This window comes from Lontra canadensis, unplaced genomic scaffold (assembly GCF_010015895.1).
Source record: "Lontra canadensis isolate GAN:19392208 unplaced genomic scaffold, GSC_riverotter_1.0 scaffold94, whole genome shotgun sequence".
NCBI lineage: Eukaryota > Metazoa > Chordata > Mammalia > Carnivora > Mustelidae > Lontra > Lontra canadensis.
In genome coordinates this window covers 3,498,011-3,522,508 of record NW_022631088.1, presented here as the reverse complement: position 1 = coordinate 3,522,508, position 24,498 = coordinate 3,498,011, and the positions used below count along the sequence as shown (strand labels likewise).

Genomic DNA, 24,498 nt, shown 5'->3' with positions numbered 1-24,498 from the left:
TTGAACACAAGTTATTATGTAATGGTAGTACATTGAGCGACCAAATGGGAGAATGGTTATTGGGTGATAAGGGTTATTGGCTGTGCTGGATGCTGACGGTGTAATTTAAAGAATTTAATTTTTAATTTTAATTTTTTAATGTAATTTTAAAGAATGTCGTAGAACTTCAGCTGCCGTAATAGTACTACCTGAAACATTTTCTTTGTTAAACTTTTAAATCGATACTACCCTCAGTTGCTTTCTTGAGTGGGGATAATTATGGATCTCCTTTCTTCTCTTTTGTTCTTACAGCTGTATTATCAAGTCCTAAATTTTGGAATGATTGTCTCATCGGCACTAATGATCTGGAAGGGGCTAATGGTCATAACTGGAAGTGAAAGTCCAATTGTAGTGGTGCTCAGGTAATAATTAATTTTTCTTTTCAAGGCATAGAATTGCATGGCATTACTTGAGGAAAAAAATGAGAAATTGGATAACTATTGTATTTTTTGGGAAACCATGCTTTCAGGCCTGAGAGAAAATCAATTACCATTTTTCAACTGTGAAAAATGCGCAGCCTTGTTAGTCACTTAGGATTCAGACCCCCAACAGGCTCATGACTTTTCTCCAAAACGTTTACTATGTGAGCTTTATTTTTGGCACATCTTGTAAGAAAGTATTCCAGTGTGCTGTATTTTCCTGAGATAATTCTGTCTTCTTATATTCCTCATTTTGATACATTGGGCTGGCTATTAGTTGTTAGTTTGCTAGATTAGGTATCATCTCGACAAATTAATTAAGAGTTTTTCTGCAGCATGTTCTCAGTGTCAGTACAGAAGCATCACTAATTATTTCCAGGTTTCCTGCTGACCTTTAAATATCACTTCTAAACAGACTTCTGGAATTTTGAAGACATTAGTGCTGCCTCTTAAAGTGACAGTTCTGAATCTTTGCCCACCGTACTTCCTTCTCTACCCTTGAACTCATACTCTAGTGATTTAAAAACCAGATTTAGTAACTAACTCCTTTTTGGAGAATTATCACTTGGTTGTATAATTGAATCATTATAGTTTGGTCTAATTTGGAGCTTACTTATACAAGCTATTTCAGATCTTTTCTGGAGATAGCTGTGTATAAATATAATCATTAACGTCATCTACAGCATAGATAACAGTGCATTGCCCTTAACAAGATCAGTTTGGTTCCTTCATTGTCATCTTGGGATTTGCCTACATCAGCATCAAGTGCTTCCCCAGCTAGGCACTGGCTCTCCAGCTTCTTACTCTTACCTTACGCCTACTCTTACTCATACCTTTGTTCTGTGTTTATTAGTGAACACGTCCAGCTGTGACTTGACAGATCCAAAGGCATGTATGTATTTTACAAGCTGGGAAAGCATTTAATGTACTACTCTGGGAGTACAGAGACGTGGCCCCAAGTTGCCAGACAGTTTTTTAAATTCAGTGGAGAGCTTTGGCTTCAAACACTGACAGGAGAAGCCAACTAATTGGCACTGTGGGGAAAAGAGAGAGCGAGGGCCCAGGGGAGGCTTCTTTTAGGGATTCTTCTGGGATTATTTCAGATTGAGTTCCCTTCAGTGGAGATGCTTAAGGACGGTCAAATAGGCTGTAAGCTGGGGATGTTGGAGTGAGCAGGGGATTCGGCTGAGGACCTGTTCAACACAGTAGTCCTGAAAATAGTTCACTTCTGCTGCGGCTGGAAATTGGGGCTTAAAAGTGGTGTTTGGACAAGTTATTTCGTAGGTAGGTTTATTTGTATACTAAGCTTTTCTGATTACCAACGTGGAATAAAGAAAGGAAAATTAAAAGAGACCAGGTCCTAGTGGGAGGGAATCTGGTCAAGACTAGAAGGAGCAGTCAATAGAGAAAGGTAATGTGCATGACTGGGTGACCGAGTAAAACCAGGCGGCCTGAGTTTCATGTAACTTCGAGGAATATAATAATTACCTGGAACTGAATATGCCTCAGAGGGTTCAGGTTAACTGAGAATCCACTTTTAGGACTTTTGTGAAGTCACTGGGGATAAAGACAAATAACTTTTAAAAAAATACATATTTATTTTTTAAATTCCAATATTTAACGCATAGTGTTATATTAGTTCCAGGTGAAGGCAAATACTTTCTTATTTATTTTTCTAACTGGAGTTTCAGTGAACGTTCAAAACTTTTTTTCCCCTTTGTAGAGCTGAAGTCAGTTTAAAAATATTTAAGTGGTCTATGTATAGCTTCTTATAAAATTTACAATTGATGTATTCATTTTAAAATTTTAGTCAGGCAGTGGTAAAAAGTTTACTAATAATTTAATGTTTAAAAAGTGTCCCCCAGTGTATTTCTTTAATGGTCCTCTCACTGCACACTGTTTTGTTTTTGTTTTTAAGATTCATTTATTTATTTATTTTATTTTTTAATATTGTATTTATTTATTTGACAGAGAGAGAGATCACAAGTAGGCAGAGAAACAGGCAGAGAGAGGGGGGAAAGCAGGCTCCCTGCTGAGCAGAGAGGCTGATGCGGGACTCGGTCCCAGGACCCTGAAATCATGACCTGAGCTGAAGGCAGATGCTTAACCCACTGACACAGATACAGGCGCCCCTGTATCTGAATTTTTAAATCTTTTTATTTCTCATCCGGCTTTCTTCCCTGAAATCTAGACTCTTGTTTTCTCCCTACACTGGACATCATCTGAATGTTGACGGGGCACTTGAAACTCCATGTTAAGGGACTGTCTGGGTGGCTCAGTCATTAAACATCTGCTTCAGTTAGGTCATGATCTCAGGGTCCTGGGATCGAGCCCCGCATCGGGCTCCCTGCTCAGCAGGAAGTCTGCTTCTCCCTCTCTCATTCCCCCTGCTTGTGTTCCCTTTCTCACTGTGACTCTCTCTGTCAAATAAATAAATAAAATAAAATAAAACAAAATGAAACTCCATGTAATAAAAGTAAAATTCATCTCCTTTCGCCACACACCTGTTCTCCTTCCTCCTGTTTCTGTGACTGTCATTGCCATCTGTTCCATCGCCATTGTTAAAAACCCAGGAGTCATCCTTGATCACCCCTTCCTGTCTGGCCATCAGATTTGTTATTTTCGTTGTCTCTTCTACTTTATAGTTGTCTTCTCTGCTGTTGTTCTATTTCAGGCCCTCCTCATTTCCTGCCTGGGTTGTTGTAGTGACCTTTAAAAATATGCTTTTATAATCTGAAAAAGTTAATATTCATTATATGAAATGTTGAAAACATAGAAAAAAATCTAAATGAAATGAAGTTTCCCATAGTTCTGGGATACAATCACTACTAACATTTTAGTCTCTTTTTTCATGTCTATTACTTCTTACGTGATTGGAGTAATTCTCTATGTGCGTCCTTTTCTTTATGTATCTCCTTACGATTCTCCTGTGTCCATATTTTTAATAACACAATTAATGATTGCCAAGAATTCAATTATAAGTAATAGCCTGGACAGCTGGTCTCCCAGTCTACCTTCTGATCTTTTCTGGTTTACTCATTAATTTGATAGTTACTTAGATGTCCTCTACATACTCTATCCCTTCTGAAGTGATGAATCTAAAATGCAAATGTGATTATGAAATTCCCTGCTGAAAATTCTAGAGGAGCTTGAGTCAGGTTAGCACAGTGAGAGTGGATTCTGTTCAGATCTTACCTTTAACATTTTTTTTTTAAATTTATAACCCTATAACTTTCTAAGCCTCAATCTCCTTGTCCATAAAGTTGGGATAATAAGAGTATCTACATCATAGAGTTCTGAAGATTGTTTAAAAAAAAAAACAACTTAGAATGGCACTTTGTACACAGTAAGTACTCAATAAAAATGAGCCATTAAACCATAGCAGCTCAGCTTGTATCTGTTTTATTGATACAATTTTCAAGCAAGGTTTTATTTAAACAAAAGATGTCACTGATTTTAAAAATCAATCAAAGAAAAAACTTGAAAACCACAGGTCTAAAATACTTTCTCTAATACTTTCACCAATGTCCTGTTTTCAGAACAACTTCTGAAAAAGGGAACTCATTGTACCCTGAAGAATCTTAACAAAAGTTTTAAGAATAAACATGTACTGAAAATCCACGTCCCCAGTGGTTCCCTGTATACTGCTATATATCGGAGTCACCTGGGGTCTTTACAAAATACTGATGTCTTCCTTCCATCTCCAGGCATTCTGATTTAAATGGCTGGAGCTATGACCTAGACTTTGGGATTTTTATTTTTATTTATTTATTTTTTTTTTTAAGTTCCCTAGGTGATTCTAGTAAGTTTGGGAATGACTGCCGTATTCTCTTATGTTGAGATACCAGAGTCTTATATGGAAATGTTTGGACTTCTTCGTTATTCCTATATTGGATTTAAATCCTTATCTATTTTTCTCTTAGTAAATCTAGTACTGAAAACTAGAGTTTTGAGTTTCAGAAAATAATACTGTTGGGCTACTTCTTCATAGCAAGAAAAGTTTCATTAATTATTGCAAATATTTTGGGCTCTTTGAAGAACTTGGTATAGGGTAGAACAGGGGAGAGGTGAGAAAACACTCTGGAAGTTTGTCCTCATTACCATGGAATTGAAGCCTTTCCTCCTTTCTGAAATTCTAAAACAAAAATCTCTGCATTTTTTCTGATTTTCTTTCTTGTGTTTCTTTTTAAAATAAGTAAGTTATTAACAGAAGTTTTATCTCTGTAGCTGACTATTCTTTGACTTGATGAACTGTTTTTCCTTCTTCAAATCAAAACTGTAAGGTCATCTTGGTCTGTATCTTTATAAATGGCAGAAGGCGATCCAGCTCTCATTTGAATATTTGAATGTGTTTAGTGTTTTCAGATGAGGTGAGAATAAGGGCAGTGATTATAAAGTTCATTCTTTTATATTCCATTTGTCACTTGAAATTCTAAAAGGTTAAGGAATTAGTAACACTGCCCTTTTCAAGATTTAAGCTCCTTTGAATAGTAATGCTTGAAACGGATCTAGTCAGTAAAGGCTAATAACTAAAGAAACTTTTATATAACTCATTAATCTGTGGAAACCATGTTTTGGGAACAACACACATCAATGCTGATATAGTTGTTAAAGTATTGAGTATACTCCAAGGGTGATACTTATGATTGTTTTGTTGAGTATCTAATTTTGAAAGTAAATTTAACCTCACACTTTTTGTTTTCTATTCTTCTCTCCCTTGTAGTGGCAGCATGGAGCCAGCATTTCATAGAGGAGATCTTCTCTTTTTAACAAATCGAGTTGAAGATCCCATCCGAGTGGGAGAAATTGTTGTTTTTAGGATAGAAGGACGAGAGATTCCTATAGTTCACCGAGTCTTGAAGATTCATGAAAAGTATGTGCAAACTGTATCTTCTCTGTTTTAAGATCTTTACATGTTTTAGTGTTTGCAGTGTTTAATTTTGATAACCTGAAGATTAAGAAGAGTGGGGAAATCCTCCAATCCATTTTTATGAATATCTGAAGTTTTAGTGAACATTTGGAAAACTAAATAGTTATTCATTAATTCATTTATTTCTCTGAAGCTTTTTCTGGAAGTTTTTCTTGGTTTCCTTTTACTTCCCAGCGAGATCCATAGCCCTGTGTATCACCCCCCAAAAAACTACATGAAGGTTGATTGTAAACAGAATCTTCTAATGTAATTGATGAGGTAGCCCTACCTAATCCTTAAAAAAAAACCAAAAAGCTGTATGGCAATCTGACAGACATATCCAGTAAGAATAAATTTACCAACGTTTTCAAATTTCAAAGAAAAATTCTTTTTCTTTTAAAATTTTTTAAAATTCTTTTTTTTTTTTTTCAAGATTTTATTTATTTGACAGACAGAGATCACAAGTAGGCAGAGAGGCAGGCAGAGGGGGCGGGGGAAGCAGGCTCCCTGCCGAGCAGAGAGCCCGATGCGGGGCTCGATCCCAGGACCCTGGGATCATGACCTAAGCCGAAGGCAGAGGCTTTAACCTACTGAGCCACCCAGGTGCCCCTTTTTCTTTTAAAATTTTATGTAATCTCAACACCGAACATGGGACTCAAACTCACAACCTCAAGATCAAGAGTTGTGCACTTCACTGACTGAGTGAGGGGAATTTCTAAATTCCAAAGAAAATTTCTAAAATCTGGGGTGCCTGGGTGGCTCAGTTAGTTAAGCATCTTCCTGGTCATGATTCCAGGGTACTGGGATCGAGCCCTGAGTCAGGCTCTGTGCTCAGCGGGCAGCCTGCTTCTCTTTCTCTCCCTCTGCTGTTCCCCTGCTTGTATTCTCTCTCTCTGTCAAATAAATGAATAAAATCTTAAAAAAAAGAAAGAAAATGTTTAAATCTAAGTTACTCTTTTGAACATAAACTCTTACATTTTACAGTTGGAAGGGACGTATGTGAAACCTTTAGAATCACCTGGAGGTGGAGGTGGGGCATAACAATGAGCAAAAAATCTCCCCTCTCTGGGTCTGTTTCCTTATCTGCAATATTAAGAGTAGGAAGATGAATTACAACATCTGTGAGTTTGGAGCCTATGCTTCCCTATCCAACTCCATATTCCTCACCCCCTCCCTTACAATTCTGTAGTATTTTTAGTTAAAGAAAACGTTCAGGAGGGAAGGAAAGAAAGAAATGAAGGAAAAGGTAAGTGTCCTGGAGGACACCTGGAGGGGAAGGGAAACAGTGAGGCAGTGATTTCACTTCTTGAGAATGAGGGAGCCCTGAATAAACAGTATCTTATTCTTACCCCACCCTCTAAAGTCATTTATTTTCTCCACTTAGAGAAGAGGGAACTGTCAACTGTTGCTTTTTTTTTTTTTTTTTTAAGATTTTATTTATTTATTTGAGAGAGAGAGAGCACAAGCAGAGGGAGTGGCCATCAGAGGGAGAAGCAGGCTTCCCGAAGAGCAGGGAGCTCTACTGACCTAGGGTTTTTGGTGATTTCATTTCAGACTCTTGAGATGCCTTCAACTTGAAGGGGTGCTTAGATGACAGATGCAGTTAATATTCTGAAGCTTCCAATTTCTGTTTTTCTTTTGGGGGGGACTAAATTTCCTGATTGTGAATATCATTTGATTTGGTAGTGTTAACAGTGTTCTTAAATATGAGACTAAGTAATGACCAGAATGGAGAAAGTGCTTTAGTAAATGTGCCCTGAACATTTTCAGGCTGATTTTTGCACTGTTACTCATTTCTTTCATCTGAACATTGTCTTAAGAAATAAAATCCTGAACTCTGAGAAGAAAGGTGAATCATTCAGCTGACCTCTCTCTTTGGTCTCATTCCTCCTTTCCTTCTCCACCTGCTTCTTATGTCCAATGCCTTTGTAAATTTGTAAATATCAGAAAAAGCTCATTTTTTCATATATTGACTCTCCATCTTGTAATAGTCTTATTATACAGCATATAATAAGATGCTATATAAAATTGGTAGGGCGCCTGGGTGGCTCAGTGGGTTAAGCCTCTGCCTTTGGCTCAGGTCATGATCCCAGGGTCCTGGGATCAAGTCCTGAGTCAGGCTCTCTGCTGAGCAGAGAGCCTGCTTCCCCTCTCTCTCTGCCTGTCTCTCTGCTTTCTTGTGATCTCTCTCACTCTGTAAAATAAATAAAATCTTAAGAAATAAAAATAAAATGGGTAAATATAGCAACCAGAAATCACATACAACCTTAACACCCAGAAAAAATGTTAAGTTTTGGGTAATTCACTCTTTGTTTTATAAATATACATTTCCCCCCTGTATAACACCAGCAGGCAAGGTTACACATGCTCCGGCAGACAGCAGAACATCTCTTCTCTGAGTCCTTCTCCCCCAACCTGCTCTCTTGTTTTCCATTTCCTTCCAACAGAAACGAGTCAGGAAAGAGCTAGGACATAGCGAGGTTTGTGTTTTCATTTAAGAGACGGCATCACTTTGAAATATTCTCAGTTGACTTAATTCTCTGGGGTAGTTCTCACATTAGCCTGCTAGTCAACTCCCTCTTAATGATGACGCTTTTCCCACATATAAATTCCTGCTTGATTTTATAGTCCTCTCTGAGGGGCACTTATTAAATTCCTATTATGGTTTGATGATGGTGAACACTGGCATGTGGTGAAATATTTGGCAGGAGAAAGTTTGCAGTTGCGATGACTTAGTCCTCAGCTTTGCGCTTTCTGGGCAGAGAGAGAGTATGTTTTGCCCCATTTAGCTTTCTGGGTCTTACCTTTCTTACCTAGAAAATGATTCATTATTCCCTGCTAACATCACGGTATTATGATGGTTGAATTAAACTGCAAGCACGCAGAGCTCCTTGGAGATGGATGGTATTGAATATTTGGTCCCCAGGGTAGCCGGGGGAATGCCCCGCGTGCGTGGGTCATCAGTCTGTGTTGGGGCCGTGAGCGGTGAAGTGCTGGGGTAGGTTTGACTCCAACAGGAGCCAGTGCCGCCGCTCCCTTTCGTAGACGGAGACCCTGCCTTTTCGCCAGCTCTAGTGGTGTCTCCCGACACCGCCCCGGAGCGGGGAGCTTGAGTGTGTGTGTGTGTGTGTGCACACGTGTGTGTCTCTGCCTTGTTGGCAGATCAAGTCTTTGAGGAGAGCCCCAGCCTCCTGGAGCGTCCCTGTCCTTTCCTGGGGAGCTTCTCCACCCCCCCATTTCATTTCGTGAAATCTGACATTCCTGTTCTGCTTCCGTGGGCTCGCTGTTGTTTTCCTGGCTCAGTGCGCTCTTCCTTCCTGGGCTCCTGCCTTTTGCTCCTGCTGCTGCCCCACTTGGCACCTGCCCTCTTCCACTCTCCTGAAGTTTTCAGCCTCTCTTTCCCTCACTGAGTTGTCAGCTAAGGATTATTTTTCTCTGTATATATTTGCATTTTTTTCTAACTAGAATCTCATTTTAATGTGACTCTTTGCACTTAACTGTTTTTGGTGTTTGCAACACCTTCCAATTTAGTTTCATCTGCACATTTCATGTCTCGTGAGCCAGTTTCTGGCTTAGAATCTAAGTGGATGTTAGCCAGTAGGAGTCTGAGGTTAATTTTCTTCTTTGTGTAGTACTTAACCCAAACGCACTTGAATTAGTTTTAAAGATAGTCTTTATCAAACAGTAAAATGTACTCTGCTTTCAATTAAATTTTAAAATTACTAGAAACCTCCTGTTCTTTTTTTTTTTTTTAATATTTTATTTATTTATTTGACAGAGATCACAAGTAGGCAGAGAGACAGGCAGGCGGCGGGGGTTGGGGGGAAAGCAGGCTCTCTGAAATTCAGAGCTCGATCCCAGGACCCTGAGATCATGACCTGAGCTGAAGGCAGAGGCTTAACCCACTGAGCCACCCAGGCGTCCCAACCTCCTGTTCTTTAGCAGAATTAAACTAATAATTTCCTGATCAAGTAAACTGCTTTTCCTAAAAACCCTGGCATGTAAAAGCAATGTATGGTTTTTGAAGAAAAAAATTAGAAGTAAAGAGAAAAGTTAGAAGCTAAAGAAAGCCATAGATAGCCACTGTTTATACTTTGGTCTATGACTTTAGATCTTTTTCACTATCTTATTTTTTCTTTTATTTTTTAAAAATTTTATTATTTGTCAGAGAGAGCGCATGCATAAGCAGGGGGAGCAGCAGGCAAAGGTAGAAGCAGGCCCCCACTGCTCAAGGATCCTGTTGTGGAACTTGATCCCAGGACCCCAGGATCATGACCTGAGCTGAAGGCAGACACTTAACTGACTAAGCCACCCAGGTGTCCCTCATTTTATTTTTTAAATATGGAGAATCTCTGGGGTGCCTGGCTGTCTTAGTCAGTGGAGTCTGCAACTTACAATCTCAGAGTCATGTTAAGGGCCATGTTGGCCTACTTAAAAATAAAATAAAATATAAATAAATAAATATAATTTCTAATGTGCATAGAAGTATACAGGACTGTATAATGAACTCCCATGTGCTCTCACCCAGTCCCAATAATTATGAATTTATGGCCAGTTCTGCCCCACTTCAACTACCAGCTCTTCCCACTCTCCCTCCTGTATTATTTGGATTAGATCCTAGATCATGTCATATGTAAATATTAGTAAATATCTATATAGCATAAACAATGAGCTTTTAAAAAACATATAACTACAGTTAGCATGCTTACACCCCAAAAAAGAACAACCATACCTTTGTATCATTGTGTTTCCAATCTCTGTTCAAATTCCCCATTGTGTCATAGCTTTTTTTTTTAACAGTTTGTTTGAATCTAGATTCACTTAAAGTTCTTGGTTGCAGTTGGTTGATAAGGCTTTATAATCTTTTTTATTTAAGCTGTAAATTCTTCTTCCAAATTTCTTTGTTCCTCACAACTTGTTGAAGAAACTAAGTTATTCTGTCGTTTCCTTAGTATTTGTTGTGGATTATATTATGTGGGGTAGTTTAATGTGTTCCTTTGCTCTTTTGTATTTACAGAAAACCGGTGGTTTGTATTTGTCTAAGTTTTTCTTCACTTAATAAATGTGTATTATCTTCCAGCGTCACTTAACTATTCTTCTGTGACATTGTCCTCAATGCTTACATATTTCAACTCCTGAATGTTAGACTTTCAGCTTGTTTCTGGTTTTTCCCTAGTGTAAACACAGCTAGGAACATCCTTTTAGCTAAGTAGATAATCATTTTGGTATTCGGAATGATGATAAAATACACAGTGCCACAGCATTTTTGGTGCTGTGGAAATTTTGTGCTTGATGACCTGGCTTTCCCTCACTTTTATTTCCCCTTGCTCTTTTAAGGCAAAATGGACATATCAAGTTTTTGACCAAAGGTGATAATAATGCCGTTGATGATAGAGGCCTCTATAAACAAGGACAACACTGGTTAGAGAAGAAAGATGTCGTGGGGAGAGCAAGGGGGTAAGTATAGAAGGGGGCATTTACTGAGCTCTTCCGTGGCACAGGAAATGTGGCCCCCAGTCATATTGTTTGATCACACACAATTAAATGTTTTGGTCCTGGTTCTACCAAATCACCTTGCGTCCTTTGAAAAAGCATGCTTCTTAAAATGCATCTAAAACCGGGGGGATACTGCTCCAGAGGGGAGGAGATGGGGTACAGCAAAAGAGTAGAATATTAGTGATGAGATGATGGATCGGAGTGACAATTTTAAAAATTCATTTATTTAATTCATTCAAGAAATGTTAGTGGGGAAGAAAAAAGGAAATGTTATTGGGCACCCTCTTGTACTCTGAGTCTAAACCGTGCTGGTTTGGGTGTCTAGACCAGTTATTGATCCTGCTCCCTGAAATGTATTTCTTAAGTAGTTACTGAATCAGCAACTGAAAGTATTCATCTAAATCAATTTTACCATGTTTATTTCATACTGTTTTTATTTCTAGCCTTAAAATTATTGGGATCAAATGAAATTTAAAAGTTATATTAAGCCTGTTTATTTCAGATTTTATCAGGAGAACAGATCAGTGGAGGACAGGAATTGTAAGTTACTGACATGAGGACGTAATAGAATTGTTACTACCTTCATGTTATTAATAGTATTAACAATAACTCACATTTACCAGGGCTTCCTATGTGCCAGAGACTCATTCTAAATTCTTCACAAGTATTACCTCATTTTAACCACAAAACAACCCTAATATTTCCATTCTACAGATGAGGAAACGCGAGGTAGGTTGCTTATCTAAGGCCACACTGAAGATGGGTCCGGCCGACCCCAGAGCCCACCCTTACTTAACCATCTCGCCAGAGTCACTGGTACTGTACTTCTGAAAGTGGAGAGCTGCTGGGTCTCACTATTAGATGCCTCACGGGCTTTCACCCCCTGTCAGAACATCTGTTCCTTCTGTAGACACGGAATTCAGAGTGATTCTGCTAGAGATCAGGCCACTGCACTGAGCAGTTCTCCTCCCACAGAGAAGTCAGTGTGTAGTACTGAGTGGAAGCTGCTTCAGTTATGGCATGAGAGATGCTGGCTTGGGGCCAGAGAGGTAGGATCAGAACAAACACCGGTGTGTTTTGTCTTTTCTTTTGTGTGCATACCTCTCCCGTGTTGGAGATAAATGTACTTTTTAAATTTATTTTTAAGTAATGTCTACACCCAACCCGGGGCTCAGGCTTACAACCCTGAGATTAAGAATCACGTACTCCACCGACTGAGCCAGCCAGGTACCCCAGACACACTTTTATAATACAAACCAGATCATCGGTGCTTCTGAGAAATGATGCTCCCATCTCCCACAGTTCCGAAGATGCTGCTAATGTGATTATTCAGACTTGTCAGTCTCGTTGAGTCTTTTTGTTTTTCTTTTGATTGTAATGTACACATTCACGTAGAAACATAACAGTCATCTAAAAGTAAAGTCAGAGGGCATCTGGATGGTGCAGTCACTTAAGCATCTGACTTGGTTTCAGCTTGGGTCATGGGATGGAGCCCTGTGTCAGTCTCTGAGCTCAACAGGGAGTAGGCTTGAGTTTCTCTCTCTCTCTCTCTAAAATAAATCTTTTTTTTTTTTTTTAAGATTTTATTTATTGGGCACCTGGGTGGCTCAGTGGGTTGAGCCTCTGCCTTCTGCTCGGGTCATGATCTCAGGGTCCTGGGATCGAGTCCCACATCGGGCTCACTGCTTGGCAGGGAGCCTGCTTCCTCCTCTCTCTGCCTACTTATGATCTCTCTCTGTAAAATAAGTAAATAAAATAAAACCTTAAAAAAAAAAAGATTTTATTTATTTATTTGACAGACCACAAGTAGGCAGAGAGGCAGGCAGATAGAGAGGAGGAAGCAGGCTCGCTGCTGAGCAGAGAGCCCGATTCTGGGCTCGATCCCAGGACCCTGAGATCATGACCCGAGCTGAAGGCAGAGGCTTTAACCCACTGAGCCACCCAGGCGCCCCAAAATCTTTTTTTTTTAGGCAAAGTCACAGCTCTCCTTCCCCTCCCCCTGTGTAAGTATTCAACTTTTTGGTTTAGGTTCTTTTAGTCTTTATGTAAAGGATGCAGATAACGTATGTATGTATATATACATAAAGACATTTTATGTGTGAGGAGAGATAGTCACGCTGTTTATAACACTTTTTTATCCCCAAAGTTTTCAGTATTTTTACAAATCAAAAGACATATCTCCATATCATCATTTTCATAGCTGTATGCTATTCCATGGAATGGATAGACCATATTTTTATTTAGCTGGTCTCCTATTGGTAGGTGCTTTGACTGTTTGTGTGTGTGTGTATGTGTGTGTGTGAATAATGTTATAATGAACATCTTACATCTCAGTGCCTCTGCCCAGTAATCATTTCTTTAGTAAATTCACAGAAGTGGAATTACTGGGTGAAACCTATGCATACTTTAAGGCTTTTGTTAAATTTTAAAGTATGTCTCATTTATACTATAACCAGTATAACATAGTGTCCCTTTATGTGGATCTTGATTCTTAGGTATTTAATCCAGTTCAGTCCACTCACTCTGGCCCCCTCTTTGGGTAGAAGATGCATCATGGGTAGAGGAGCCAGACTTTGACTCAACTAGCTCGTCTTTCTGAAGAAATTTTTTTTTTAATCTCAAACTACATACAATATTATTTCTAAAATCCCAGCACTGAGGGGCACCTGGCTGGCTCAGTCTCAGGGGGGTGAGTTGGAGCTCCACATTAGATGTAGAGATTACTTAAAAATAAAATCTTTACAAAAATAAAATCCCGAGGGCACCTGGGTGGCTCAGTGGGTTAAGCCTCTGCCTTCGGCTTAGGTCATGATCTCAGGGTCCTGGGATCGAGTCCCGCATCGGGCTCTCTGCTCTGCAGGGAGCCTGCTTCCTCCTCTCTCTCTCTGCCTGCCTCTCTGCCTACTTATGATCTCTGTCTGTCAAAAAAAAAAAAAAAAAAAAATTAAATAAATAAATAAATAAATAAAATCCCGACATTGAAAATATAGGTCTTTTTGTGGCTTTTAGTTAAAAAAAAAAAAAAAAAAAGCAGTGGCCTGGTACTGAGTTAAGTAACTTCCCATGAAGTAGACACGTCTGGGACACCCATAGCCACCTAGCAGGAGCACTGGCTCTTACCTGGGCAGCTCTGCGTCGATCACACTGCCATTTACCTGGACACATAGCAGGCCACAGCACTGCCTTTGGCGGAGATTGTGTTTATAAAGCACAAACTGGTAATTCCAAGTCAGACTGTACCCACGCCTTGAGGATAGCTTTTCTGCAGACTGGTCTGTGACTGTGGTACAAGTGTCTTCACACAGTAAAAACAGATTTTTTCAAACAGTTGCAAACTAAAAAATTTTACACTGAGGCCTAAGGACCTAAGTAAAAACAAGCTAAAACAAGTTTATTGAGATAAAATTCACATATATTAGGAGATAAAATTCACCATTTAAAAGTGTACAGTTCAGTGGGTTTTATTATATCCACAAGGTTAGCCAGCTGTCAGCACTAATTTCAGAGCACGTCCACACCCCAAAAGGAAAACTCCATACTCATTTGCAGTCGCTCCCCATCCCCTTTTCCCTGCAGTCCCTGGCAACCACTCATCATCTCCTTTCTGTCTCTAGACATGTTATCTAAACGGAATCTCACAACACGTGTCTTAATTTACGTCTGGCTTCTTTCACCTGGCATCTTGTCCTCGACTTTTGTTCATGTCGCAGTGTGTAATAAAAACAGTGTTAGAAAATGAAACTAATACTGAACCAGCTACGTATTGAAGAAGGGGTGATTCTTTCTCCGTTGAGAAGGTTGAAAACACAGGAGTAGCTGTTAGTGACAGAAAAGGAGCAGGAGGAGAAGAGAGTGAGAGACAGGCCGGAGGCTGGGAACAGAGACTATTGACCAGGAGGAGAGATGCACAGGAGAAGGAATAAGTAGAGTCATTGAGCTCTCTGGGGACTAAGACCAGTTTTATGGATGAGGCTTTTAAAATGTACCTTTTACTTACCTTGAAACCGATTATTCTGGGGTAGTAACAATGATCCTTTTTCCAGTCAGCTCCCCGGGGTCCAGGCTTCCCAGATAGAGGCCCCTTCGACATCCGACCAAATTATTTTTTCCAAACATCAGCAGGTCATTCTTCCAGCGGAGGCCCCTTCCTCACCAGCACCTCCCAGGGGCGTGTGTTCCTCCGCACTCGGCGTTCTAGATGTTGACTGGGCCCAGGCTGCCGTTGGAGCTGCCTTTGTGGGTGGCGTGTTTGACTTCTTTTAAACCTTCTGCTTATTGTCAACTCGCCTTTAGCAGACTTTCTCCGAGTAGAGTAGGAAAAAAGTGCAGCTGATTTGAATTGAAGGTGATAATGATGGCAGCGTCATGTACTTGATAAGCAGCCTTTTGCTGTCTCTGTCCGAGGAGGGAAATAGTGAGACAAATCATTAAATCTCTTCTTTGACTTTGGACTGCCTGTCCTATTATTCACTTACATTCCTCCTAAAGACCCAGCTGCTTCCATTTCTCTTACAGTGGGGCAAGGGAAAACCAAGCTTAGAAGGGACAATGTTTCCATGGGTAACTCATGACCAGGCTGTGTGATCACGGGGAGCTCAAGGTTCCCGGAGCACGGGTACTGCATGGAGGGAACAGCGAAAAGTCTCTCTCTGTGAGAGTGGCTGCTGGTTGATCATCAGACCAGAATCAGCAGCCTGATAGTGTTTTAGTAGAAATCACAGATACTTTTATAGCTTTTAGTCTGCATCTTACCGTGAGGCATCTGCCTTCACCTTCTTAAATTAGATGACTTACGATCACTGAAAGCTACTGCTTTTATGAAGATCTCATAAGTGAGACAAATAAGTTCTTATATTACGAAGAAAAAATACGTGTTTAAAAACACAGAAAGTCCCCGTCTACCCTCCTAGAGCTTAGCTCTGCCATCCTGGAGGGACTGTCATTTTGCAGCTCTTAGAGGTTCCAGGGGTTGAAACCAAAGCATGGGTCCTAGGAGGGGATATTATTTGCCACCACATGCCTGCTGCAGGCATCCCCCAGCTAGAACTGAGCTGCTGGTGCTGTCGTGTGCAGAAGCATTATTTGGGCCCCACTTCCACAGATGCGCTGACTCGGTAAATGTGAGGAAGATACAGCAATCTGCATTTGTAACAGGCTCTCCGAGTGATTCTGACAAAGGAGGCCTGGTTTTAGGAAACATCAGCTTACAGAATGGAAGTTTGGGGATGCGGAGAGGTGGTTGGTGGCGGGGAGGGGATGGTCTGGTAATGCTGCCAGAAGGGAGAGGGGCAGGACGGGGTGAGGACAGGAGACAGGAAGTAAGAAGAGTTCTTCAAAGGAAGGAAGTGCACCAAAGACAAAATTTCTGTTTTTCAAGCTTGCCTAAGGCTTTGATGGTGGAGGTGTTATGTGGGAGGTGATTTCTGTTTGTGCACCTTTGGGACGATGGTGCACAGGTTGTGGATGCCCTGAATAGAAATATCTGGGCTATTTTAAAGTACGCGAAGTTCCGTCTTCACCTCAGCCTGACCTCCCTCCTCTAGGACAAGCTCTAGGTCAGCATCATTGGGCCTGTTCTAAAGTCCAGCAGGAAGAAAGGAGGAGAAAGAAGGAAGTTGTGCATTTGCTAACTGCCATTTCCTCCCACAGTGCCGGTACTCTGCTAACTTTTCCTTTCCCCCCTGAATTCTTGCGAGGTCGAGGAGTGTTTTCTGTTGGGCGGGAGAAATGAAATGCAGGAGTAAATGAGATCTCCAAGGGAAAGGAAGAGAAGAGGCCTGGACATCCAGACATTCTGTCGGGCAGTGTTTACCAGAGGTCTGCCGTGTGCAGGGTTACACCAAGCCTTGAGGATACAGTGGGAGCAAGACTGGCATCGTCTTTGCCCTTATGGAGCTTAGAGTCGAGTCAGAGGGACAGACACTGTGCAGCTAGTTTTGCAACCAATTACGCAATTTTAAAAAATGTGATAAAGACTCCAAAGGAAATATATCTGGTGTATGAGATTATTTAACAGATGGTTTTATCTTTTTCGAGTTTAAGGGGATAAACTTTAGGGGCAAGGAGAAAGAAAGAGCAGGTGAAAAACACAAAGAGATAGCAGCCAAGAGGTAGGTGGAAAAATAGATTTGTGGGGTGTTCAAGAAACCGAGGAGGGAAGGGATTTGAGGGGAAGTTCGTGGTCCTCAAAGTCAAATTCTGCAGAGATGAACAGGAAGACGGGAGGCGAGACTCGTCTACTGCATGCGGCGATTTAAAGTGTTCCAGAAGTTTGGGGTCAGGAGAGCCAGAGCCAGATTACAGGTGGCTAAGAAATGAGAGGGTAGCAAAATCTTAAGTACTATATGGAGCTCTTACGCTCACTTCTTAGACGCTTAACATGAAGTACCTTGTAATGATCGGGCTGTGTTTGCCTTGTCACCCCAGTTACGTTGCCCGCCCCTGGAAGGTTATGACAACAAACCCAGCCACGAGCACTGAATCCGCGTGTAGCCTGAGAGTCCCCATCGGGAGGCCTGAGACCTTAGGTCTGGTACTGGTCCTCCTGCACCGAAACCACGTACCTCGGGCACGAGCATCTGTTTCCTCATCTGTACAATGGTGATATTCCTAACTTCCCTGTCACGTGAGTGGTTGGAAGGACCTAATAGGAGAGTCTGCACAAGTGGACTCGGTAGACTGCAAATCCGTTTCCGCTGGAGACACTGAGACTGTTCGGTAAATGAGACTGGCTACAGGGGAGTTCTGTGATGACCCGTTTTCTGTTTGCTTGTCTGTTTAGATTTGTTCCTTACATTGGGATTGTGACGATCCTCATGAACGACTACCCGAAATTTAAGGTAAGAGCCTACACTATACGGTTCATTAAACATGCGCTCCTTTGCTTCCTTTTGGAAACTGTCACATGGGTTACAGGCGGACCGGTTAGTAATTGGTCACGGTCACAAGAGCCAGCTCATGACTGAACTCTGAGGACTTGGACACTTGGAAAAGCTTCCCTGACCTGAGTTGTGTTTGTTTTCTAGTATGCAGTACTCTTCCTGCTGGGTTTATTCGTGCTGGTCCACCGTGAGTAAGACGTCTGCGTCGCTGCTCCTGGAAGATGCCGTACTTTTCGTTCCTGAGTGTTTGGCGTAGATACTGGGCTGTGATTGGTGGAGTGCAGCTCGCACCTGTCGGCGCTTCTGGGTAGCAACGTTTGCATTAGTTTCTGTTTCCACGCCAGGGCCCATGTGGGCAGGTGCACGGGCACTGCGGCGCGCACTCGAGGGGACTCTCAATCACAGGATTTCATATGTTGTCATTGTCACCCTTTCACATTTTTGTACATCAGTGAATTTTTTATATTAAAAGGTTGAGCCAAAGCCCCCAGTGTTTGTATTTTGAAGCCAAGCTTCACCTCTAAAGTGCCTACAGAGTTCTGGAAATGGAAAACGCAGCTCTGCATGAGTTTGGAACCGTCATTCCTCCGTATAAAAGATGGGAATGGCGTATACGGAGGTGGTCGTAAGTCTTAACTTTTCAAATTTTAAATAAAAGACTTTGCATATCGAACCCCTTATCCCTGACTTGTGTTTGTCGGGAAAGCTTTGCCTTCTGGTTCGTAGCACCCTTGGGGGGAGATAAAGGCTTTGATGTGTGCAATCCTTCAGCTAAGAACGTTGTCCTCATTTTAACAACTGTTTTTTGTTGGTCTGTTTTTGTTTTTGTGGAGCAGAAATGGCTGTTGGCGTTCATAGGAAATCTCTTAGCCATAAAATGGATTCTTTGCCGGGGTGCGACTGAGATGTGTAGAAATGCAGTTGGTGTTGCTGAAAGGTTCAGAAAACCTCACTGTGCTGTAAAGGTTTCTCTCCTTTTCTGCACTTGAGACACTCTCAGTCCTTTCTACACGATGGCAGTGGTTTTCAGCATATGGAGGAAGCAGGAGGAAGGTGCTAGAAGGCGAGCGAGCTACTTGCCTTTTAAAAAACTCTCATTTGCCAAAACCTGTTCTCCTAAGTGCCTGGCTTCACTTTTCCCTCGTGCAGACTTGGAGGAGGAAAAGTTTAAAGTAGTGAATGCAAAGCCCAGCTGTGTCTTTCTTCCTCTCATATTGAGGCAGTTAGGGAAAGGGCCAGTGTAGAGCAAGCCAGTGTGTTTTAAGTACGAAATACTCAGGATTCTTTTTGTTCTGTCTTGTGTTTAATGCGAAACCTGGAAGTAAGCAGATTTTCTGTGTTGGGCTAAGTGAGCAGCTTCTGTTATTTGTTCAGCTGAGTGAAATCAGCTGAAGTGGAAATCGGTCCACACTTGAACGCGAATGGAATCAGCATTAAAACATGGAGACAGTTTACAGCTAAGAACAGTTAATCTTACGAAGCTCTCCCACGCAGAGAATAGTGCCATCCGACATCCCTTAACTAGGCTTTAGCCTTTAAATTCTGGATGTGGGCTCTGAGTGACCTCAACCAAGTAAGGAACTTGACCCATTAGGCTAGCGAGTGCTTCTTTGAGCCTGCCTATGAGGCTTGTACTGTACTGAGATTTTCTCAGAGCCGCAGAGTGTGGAAGCAGCCCCCCGTGCATAGAATGGCAGAAAATTGTTACTCTCTCCATGTTTTCCCTCCTAATCACCTGCAGAGGGTGGGGCTAACCGCTTGGCCTAACCATCCTCGCTCTGCTTTTGCAGCAACCTTTCTGGGGCTTGTCCGGAGAAGTTGTGTGCTTCGCTGCCCTGTGTTGGGATCCTGGGGGTCTTTGTGATTCTAGCTTGCCCGACCCGTACTTGTATCCTCAGCCGTCCACATTTCTGCTCCGTATACACTTGAAACATTAAATATTTTCCTCATTTGCATATTTTCACACCCAGTTTTGGTTTTCCTCCTTTGCTGGATGCTCTCGTTGGAAGCAACAGCTAAATTTCTGAGAAGTAATCAAATTATTCAGAAATATTTGAATTTCTCTCTTAGCTAAAAATAAAGATTATTTTGGGAGAGAGGTTTTATGCTGTCAGTTTTTATATTGTCTGGTTTAGTGCTAAAACCTAAGACTTACAGCTGGGCAATTTTTTATTAGTAAATGTAATGTGTTTTAAAAGCTCTTAGAGAATGTAAGACATGCCAGAGATGTTCGATTTGGTGTGGAATGGAATTATACGCTGAGATTTGGCTGGGCCAGTGGGAAGTTGGGAGTGTCACTGTGAGTGTCGGGGATTGAGGAGAATGAGGACCGATAAAACTGCAAGTGAGAATTTGATCATCGCATGGTCTCTGGGCTGTGACTCTTCCACTGTCCTCACTCCCAGGGAGTAAGTCTCTGCGAGTTGTTTGCAAATGCCTGTCCTCACTCCATCTCTGTCTCTCTGTTCTCTCCGGACACTTCTACTTGATTGTCCCCTCTTTCAACTGACGCTCACGGCAGTACCTGTAAACTAACCCTCCCTATTGCACCTCTTCTTTGAAGGAGTAATCACCTCGATTTTCTCATTTTCCCACCATATTTAGTCACTTACAAGCCCTACATTCAAATATTCCATTGCTCATGGCCGTCCCCGGAATCCAGAAACAAAGTCAGTGCTTCCCTTTGCTGGGGTGACCGGATGCCTTTTTCTCTGCACCCGGCCAGTCTGAGCCTACTGGAGATCAGTTCCACGTGTTCATTAATTTTAGTGCCCTGTTTACTTTCAGAAGTATCTCTTTTTGAACCGTAAATGTTGTGTTGGCCTGGTGTTACCTACGTGGGAAGTTCAGACTTTGAATTCATCCGGCATTAAGCACCCTTGTGGTAAACTGCTATACCGTCACTTATATTGTCTTACACTCTCATTTCTGCTTGTCTGAGTCTCCCTTTCTACACAGAGTAACTGTCCTTCTTCCAAGTCTCAGCATTTGCAGCCTTATGCTGTTTGTGTAAGTTCGTGGATATGGCCTCAAGTTCCCCCATCAAATGGCAAAAACCCCTCCTGTGCAGGGGCCCCGTTCTGTAGACACTGTACTCTCTTGTCCCAGAAGCATCTTGTCTCACGTACTACATGTTCTGTATAACCAGAGGCAGTAACTTAGGTGGGCATTATTTTTTTTAATTTTTTTTTTTAAGATTTTATTCATCTATTTGAAAGACAGAGATCACAAGTAGGCAGAGAGGCAGACAGAGAGAGAGGAGGAAGCAGGCTCCCTGCTGAGCAGAGAGCCCAATGCGGGGCTTGATCCCAGGACCCTGGGACCATGACCCGAGCCGAAGGCAGAGGCTTTAACCCACTAAGCCACCCAGGCACCCCATGGGCGTTATTTTTTTAAAGATTTTGTTTATTTATCTGAGAGACTGAGAGAGAGCACAAGCACAGGGAGAGGCAGAGGGAGAAGCAGACTCCCTGCTGACCAGGGAGCCCGATCTGGACTCGATTCTAGGACCCCGAGGTCCTGACCCGAGCCGAAGGCAGACGCATAACCGACTGAGCTCCCCAAGTGCCCCAGTAACTTAGGGAAGCATTGTTGTTGAGCTCTATGCGGGAGCAGAGCATAGGAATCATTAAAGTGATTTGCCCTTTCCTGTTACTTAGTAAGTACATTATCTCGGTCTAGCCAAGGGTGATTCTGAAAACTTTCTCCCTGTGGTTCCATTTAAACAGTGTGTTCTCTTTCTAGAACTTTTCGTGTTAACCCTGTTTCTTCCTTTTTATGTGTGTCCTTGGACTCTTCCTGCCTTCTCTTTTTCAGTGGGAGAAATATTGGTGGTTGTCACTTTTCTTGGGCTGTCCCAGCTTTCTCAGAGAACCAGGCTTGAAATAAACACTCTCTGGGGTGTCTAGGTGGCTCAGTTAAGTGTCTGACTCTTGATTGTGGCTCAGGTCATGATCTCTGGGTGGTGGGATCGAGCCCTGCATTGGGCCCAGCAAGGAGTCGGCCAGAGATTCTCTCTCTCCCTCTCTGCCCCTCCCCCCACTCACTCACTCTGTCTCTCTCTCAGATAAATAAATATTTAAAAATAAATAAATAAAGGCTCTGTGATCCTTAAGTGCATTTCTTGGTCATTTGCTTTAGCGTGTTACCAAGTCCATACGGCTCCTAAGAACAACGTGTGGGGGCTCTCTCAGCAGCTAAGGGCACCCTTCGTAGAACATTTATCACTCTGTTGAGCTTCTGGAATGATCCAGCTGATTCTGGGTGACTAAATAGATTGTCTACCTTCCTCAAGCTGCTCCTTCAGTCGGGATGGCCTATTCAGACTGTTTCTGGCAAGGTAGGTCTTTGGTACTATTCTCCCTTACTAGAACTGTTAAGTAATACCAGATAGACTTTTAGAAATAAACAATAAATACGACCCTTTGCACACAAGTGTTGGGTGAATCTGGGTGTGAAAGGAATTCTGTGTGACCAAGATGTGTTAATTAAAGGCTAGAATGTGTAGGAGTTACCCCCCCCCCAAAAAAAAAATAGTGAGGACACTGCCTTCTAAGTGTCCTGTAGCATCCTAGGCCCTCAGGACTTTTCCCAGCCTCAGCTCTCTGCAGACCCCACATTCTCGTCCCGTTGACATTGGTCTCACTGTACAGACACCAAGTCTTCGCTTATGCTGGTCGCTCTGCCCGGAGTGTGTGCTCACTTCTGTACCTGCTGAAAGCTTTTTCATCCTACAGACACTTACTGAGCATCTCCTCAGTGCCAGATTCTGAACTAGCCCCTGGGGGACAAAGATAAGGAAGGCACAGAACTGCTGGGAACTCTGTGCCTTAACTGGGGCAGCACGTAAACGGTTTTTTTCCATGTAGGGTCCTAAGTGGAGTGACAGATGCACAGGGAGCTCAGAAGATGAGGGTGTTTATTCTCAGCCAAACTCTCCAGTGTATGGCACTTCCCGCAGGATGCTGTCAGGACTTTGTTCGTGACTCTTAACGGCGCCCTTGGAGTGGTCTGTTTCCTGCGGGGCCCATACCCCGACCGGCTTCTTGAAGGCGTCAAGACACGGCCAACCTCTGGTTCAGGCTAGTATATCCTCTAGTCCCTATCCCAGTGCTTGGCCCATTTTAGATTTATTTATTAATAAATAAATTGTTCCAGAAAAGGATTTGGAGCAGCTCATTAAGACACGTCTAGTACTCTGCGATAAGATAAAATAATTGAAGAATCTAAGGTTGAAGTAAGTGTGGGAGGAAAAAAGGATGAAGTCAACGGTGAGGTTAGCGCCCACAAGACACATCAAAGTTCTGTGTCCGCTGGAGGAGATCCATAGTGTTGATTTTCAACTCCTTAGGGGCTAATGTGAAGAGGGAAACCATTTCTATGCCTTGTGGAATGGGCCTAAAATGGAATTAACAAAAACCTTATAATGATACCCAAGAACCAAGAAATTCTCTCCTGGGACCTCATTGCAAGGGCACTGTGTGACGTCCTGCCGTAATCTCTGTGTTAAGTAGCCTGCTGGTTTTCATAGATTTCCGAGAAGGTTCCTTTAGTGTAGGTGTAGCTTGGCAGCTGCCGCAGAGGACCGCCTCAACACAGCCCAGCCACCCATCTGTTCACACAGGAACCACCAAACGCCTGTCCTGTAGAAGTGTTTGTTTTAGATTAAAAAAAAAAAAATGTATTCATGTGAGAGAGAGCGAGTGAACGCAAGCAGTGGGGAGGGTCAGAGGGAGAGGAAGAAGCAGACTCCTGACTGAGCAGGGAGCCCGACTCAGGGCTGGATCCCAGGACCCCGGGATCACAACCTGAGCCAAAGGCAGGGGCTTAATGGACTGAGTCCCCCCCGCCCCCCAGAACTGTGTTCCTTAATCTTTCAAAACTCATTGCCTCTTAAGAAATCTAAAATCTGAGAGACTATGGACTCTGAAAAACAATCTGAGGGTTTTGAAGGGGCGGGGGGTGGGAGGTTGGGGGAACCAGGTGGTGGGTATTGGAGAGGGCACGGATTGCATGGAGCACTGGGTGTGGTGCAAAAACAATGAATACTGTTACGCTGAAAATAAATTTAAAAATTAAAAAAAAAAAAAAGAAACCTAAAATCTCCTACCTCTTCTCTGTTCTCACAAACTCTCCCTCAGGTCTGTTGTATCCAACCTCCATTCTCTACGGGCGCCTGGGTGGCTCAGTCAGTTAACGTGTCTGCCTTCAGCTCAGGTCATGATCCCTGGGTCCTGGGATCGAGCCCCATGTTGGGCTCTCTGCTCAACAGGAGCCTGCTTCTCCCTCTTCCTCTGCTGCTTCCCCTGCTCATGCTCTCTCTCTCTCTCTCTCTGTCAAATAAATTAATTTGTTTTTAAGATTTTATTTATTTGACAGAGAGAGGGATCACAAGTAGGCAGAGAGGCAGGCGGCGGGGTGGGGGGTGGAGCAGGCTCCCCACTGAGCAGAGAACCCCATGCAGTGCTTGATTCCAGGATCCTGAGATCATGACCCAAGCTGAAGGCAGAGGCTTAACCCACTTAGCCACCCAAGTGCCCCAATAAATTAAATATTTTAAAAAAATCATTTTTCTAGCACCCTTAATTTAATTGGCCAGTTTCTTTAGATTGGAAAGTTGGATTCCCCCTTTACATCAAGGAGGCTAGTTAAAAGAATTTGTACTCGGGCTTTATGTCAGGCAAGGAAGTAAATCACTAGCATGAGCCTTGATCAAAGCAGTCAGCCTGACAACTTACTTAAGTGGAAGAAGACC

At 42.3% G+C, this 24,498-nt stretch overlaps 1 protein-coding gene across 2 annotated transcripts in view; it reads left to right on the top strand.

Annotated features, from left to right (window-relative positions):
* The window catches only part of SEC11A (SEC11 homolog A, signal peptidase complex subunit), a 39,319-nt gene extending 20,902 nt beyond the window's left edge, over positions 1 to 18,417 (top strand). Inside the window, exons 2-7 of one of the 2 annotated variants that reach the window (XM_032836770.1) lie at positions 292 to 401; positions 5,182 to 5,331; positions 10,705 to 10,824; positions 11,366 to 11,403; positions 17,645 to 17,702; positions 17,889 to 18,417. In XM_032836770.1, coding sequence (XP_032692661.1) covers positions 292 to 401; positions 5,182 to 5,331; positions 10,705 to 10,824; positions 11,366 to 11,403; positions 17,645 to 17,670 — 444 coding nt within the window. In that variant the 3' untranslated portion in view covers positions 17,671 to 17,702; positions 17,889 to 18,417. The remainder of the gene's footprint in view (positions 1 to 291; positions 402 to 5,181; positions 5,332 to 10,704; positions 10,825 to 11,365; positions 11,404 to 17,644; positions 17,703 to 17,888) is intronic. The other variant, XM_032836769.1, reaches the window with a different exon arrangement.
* Positions 18,418 to 24,498: the final 6,081 nt, after the last annotated feature.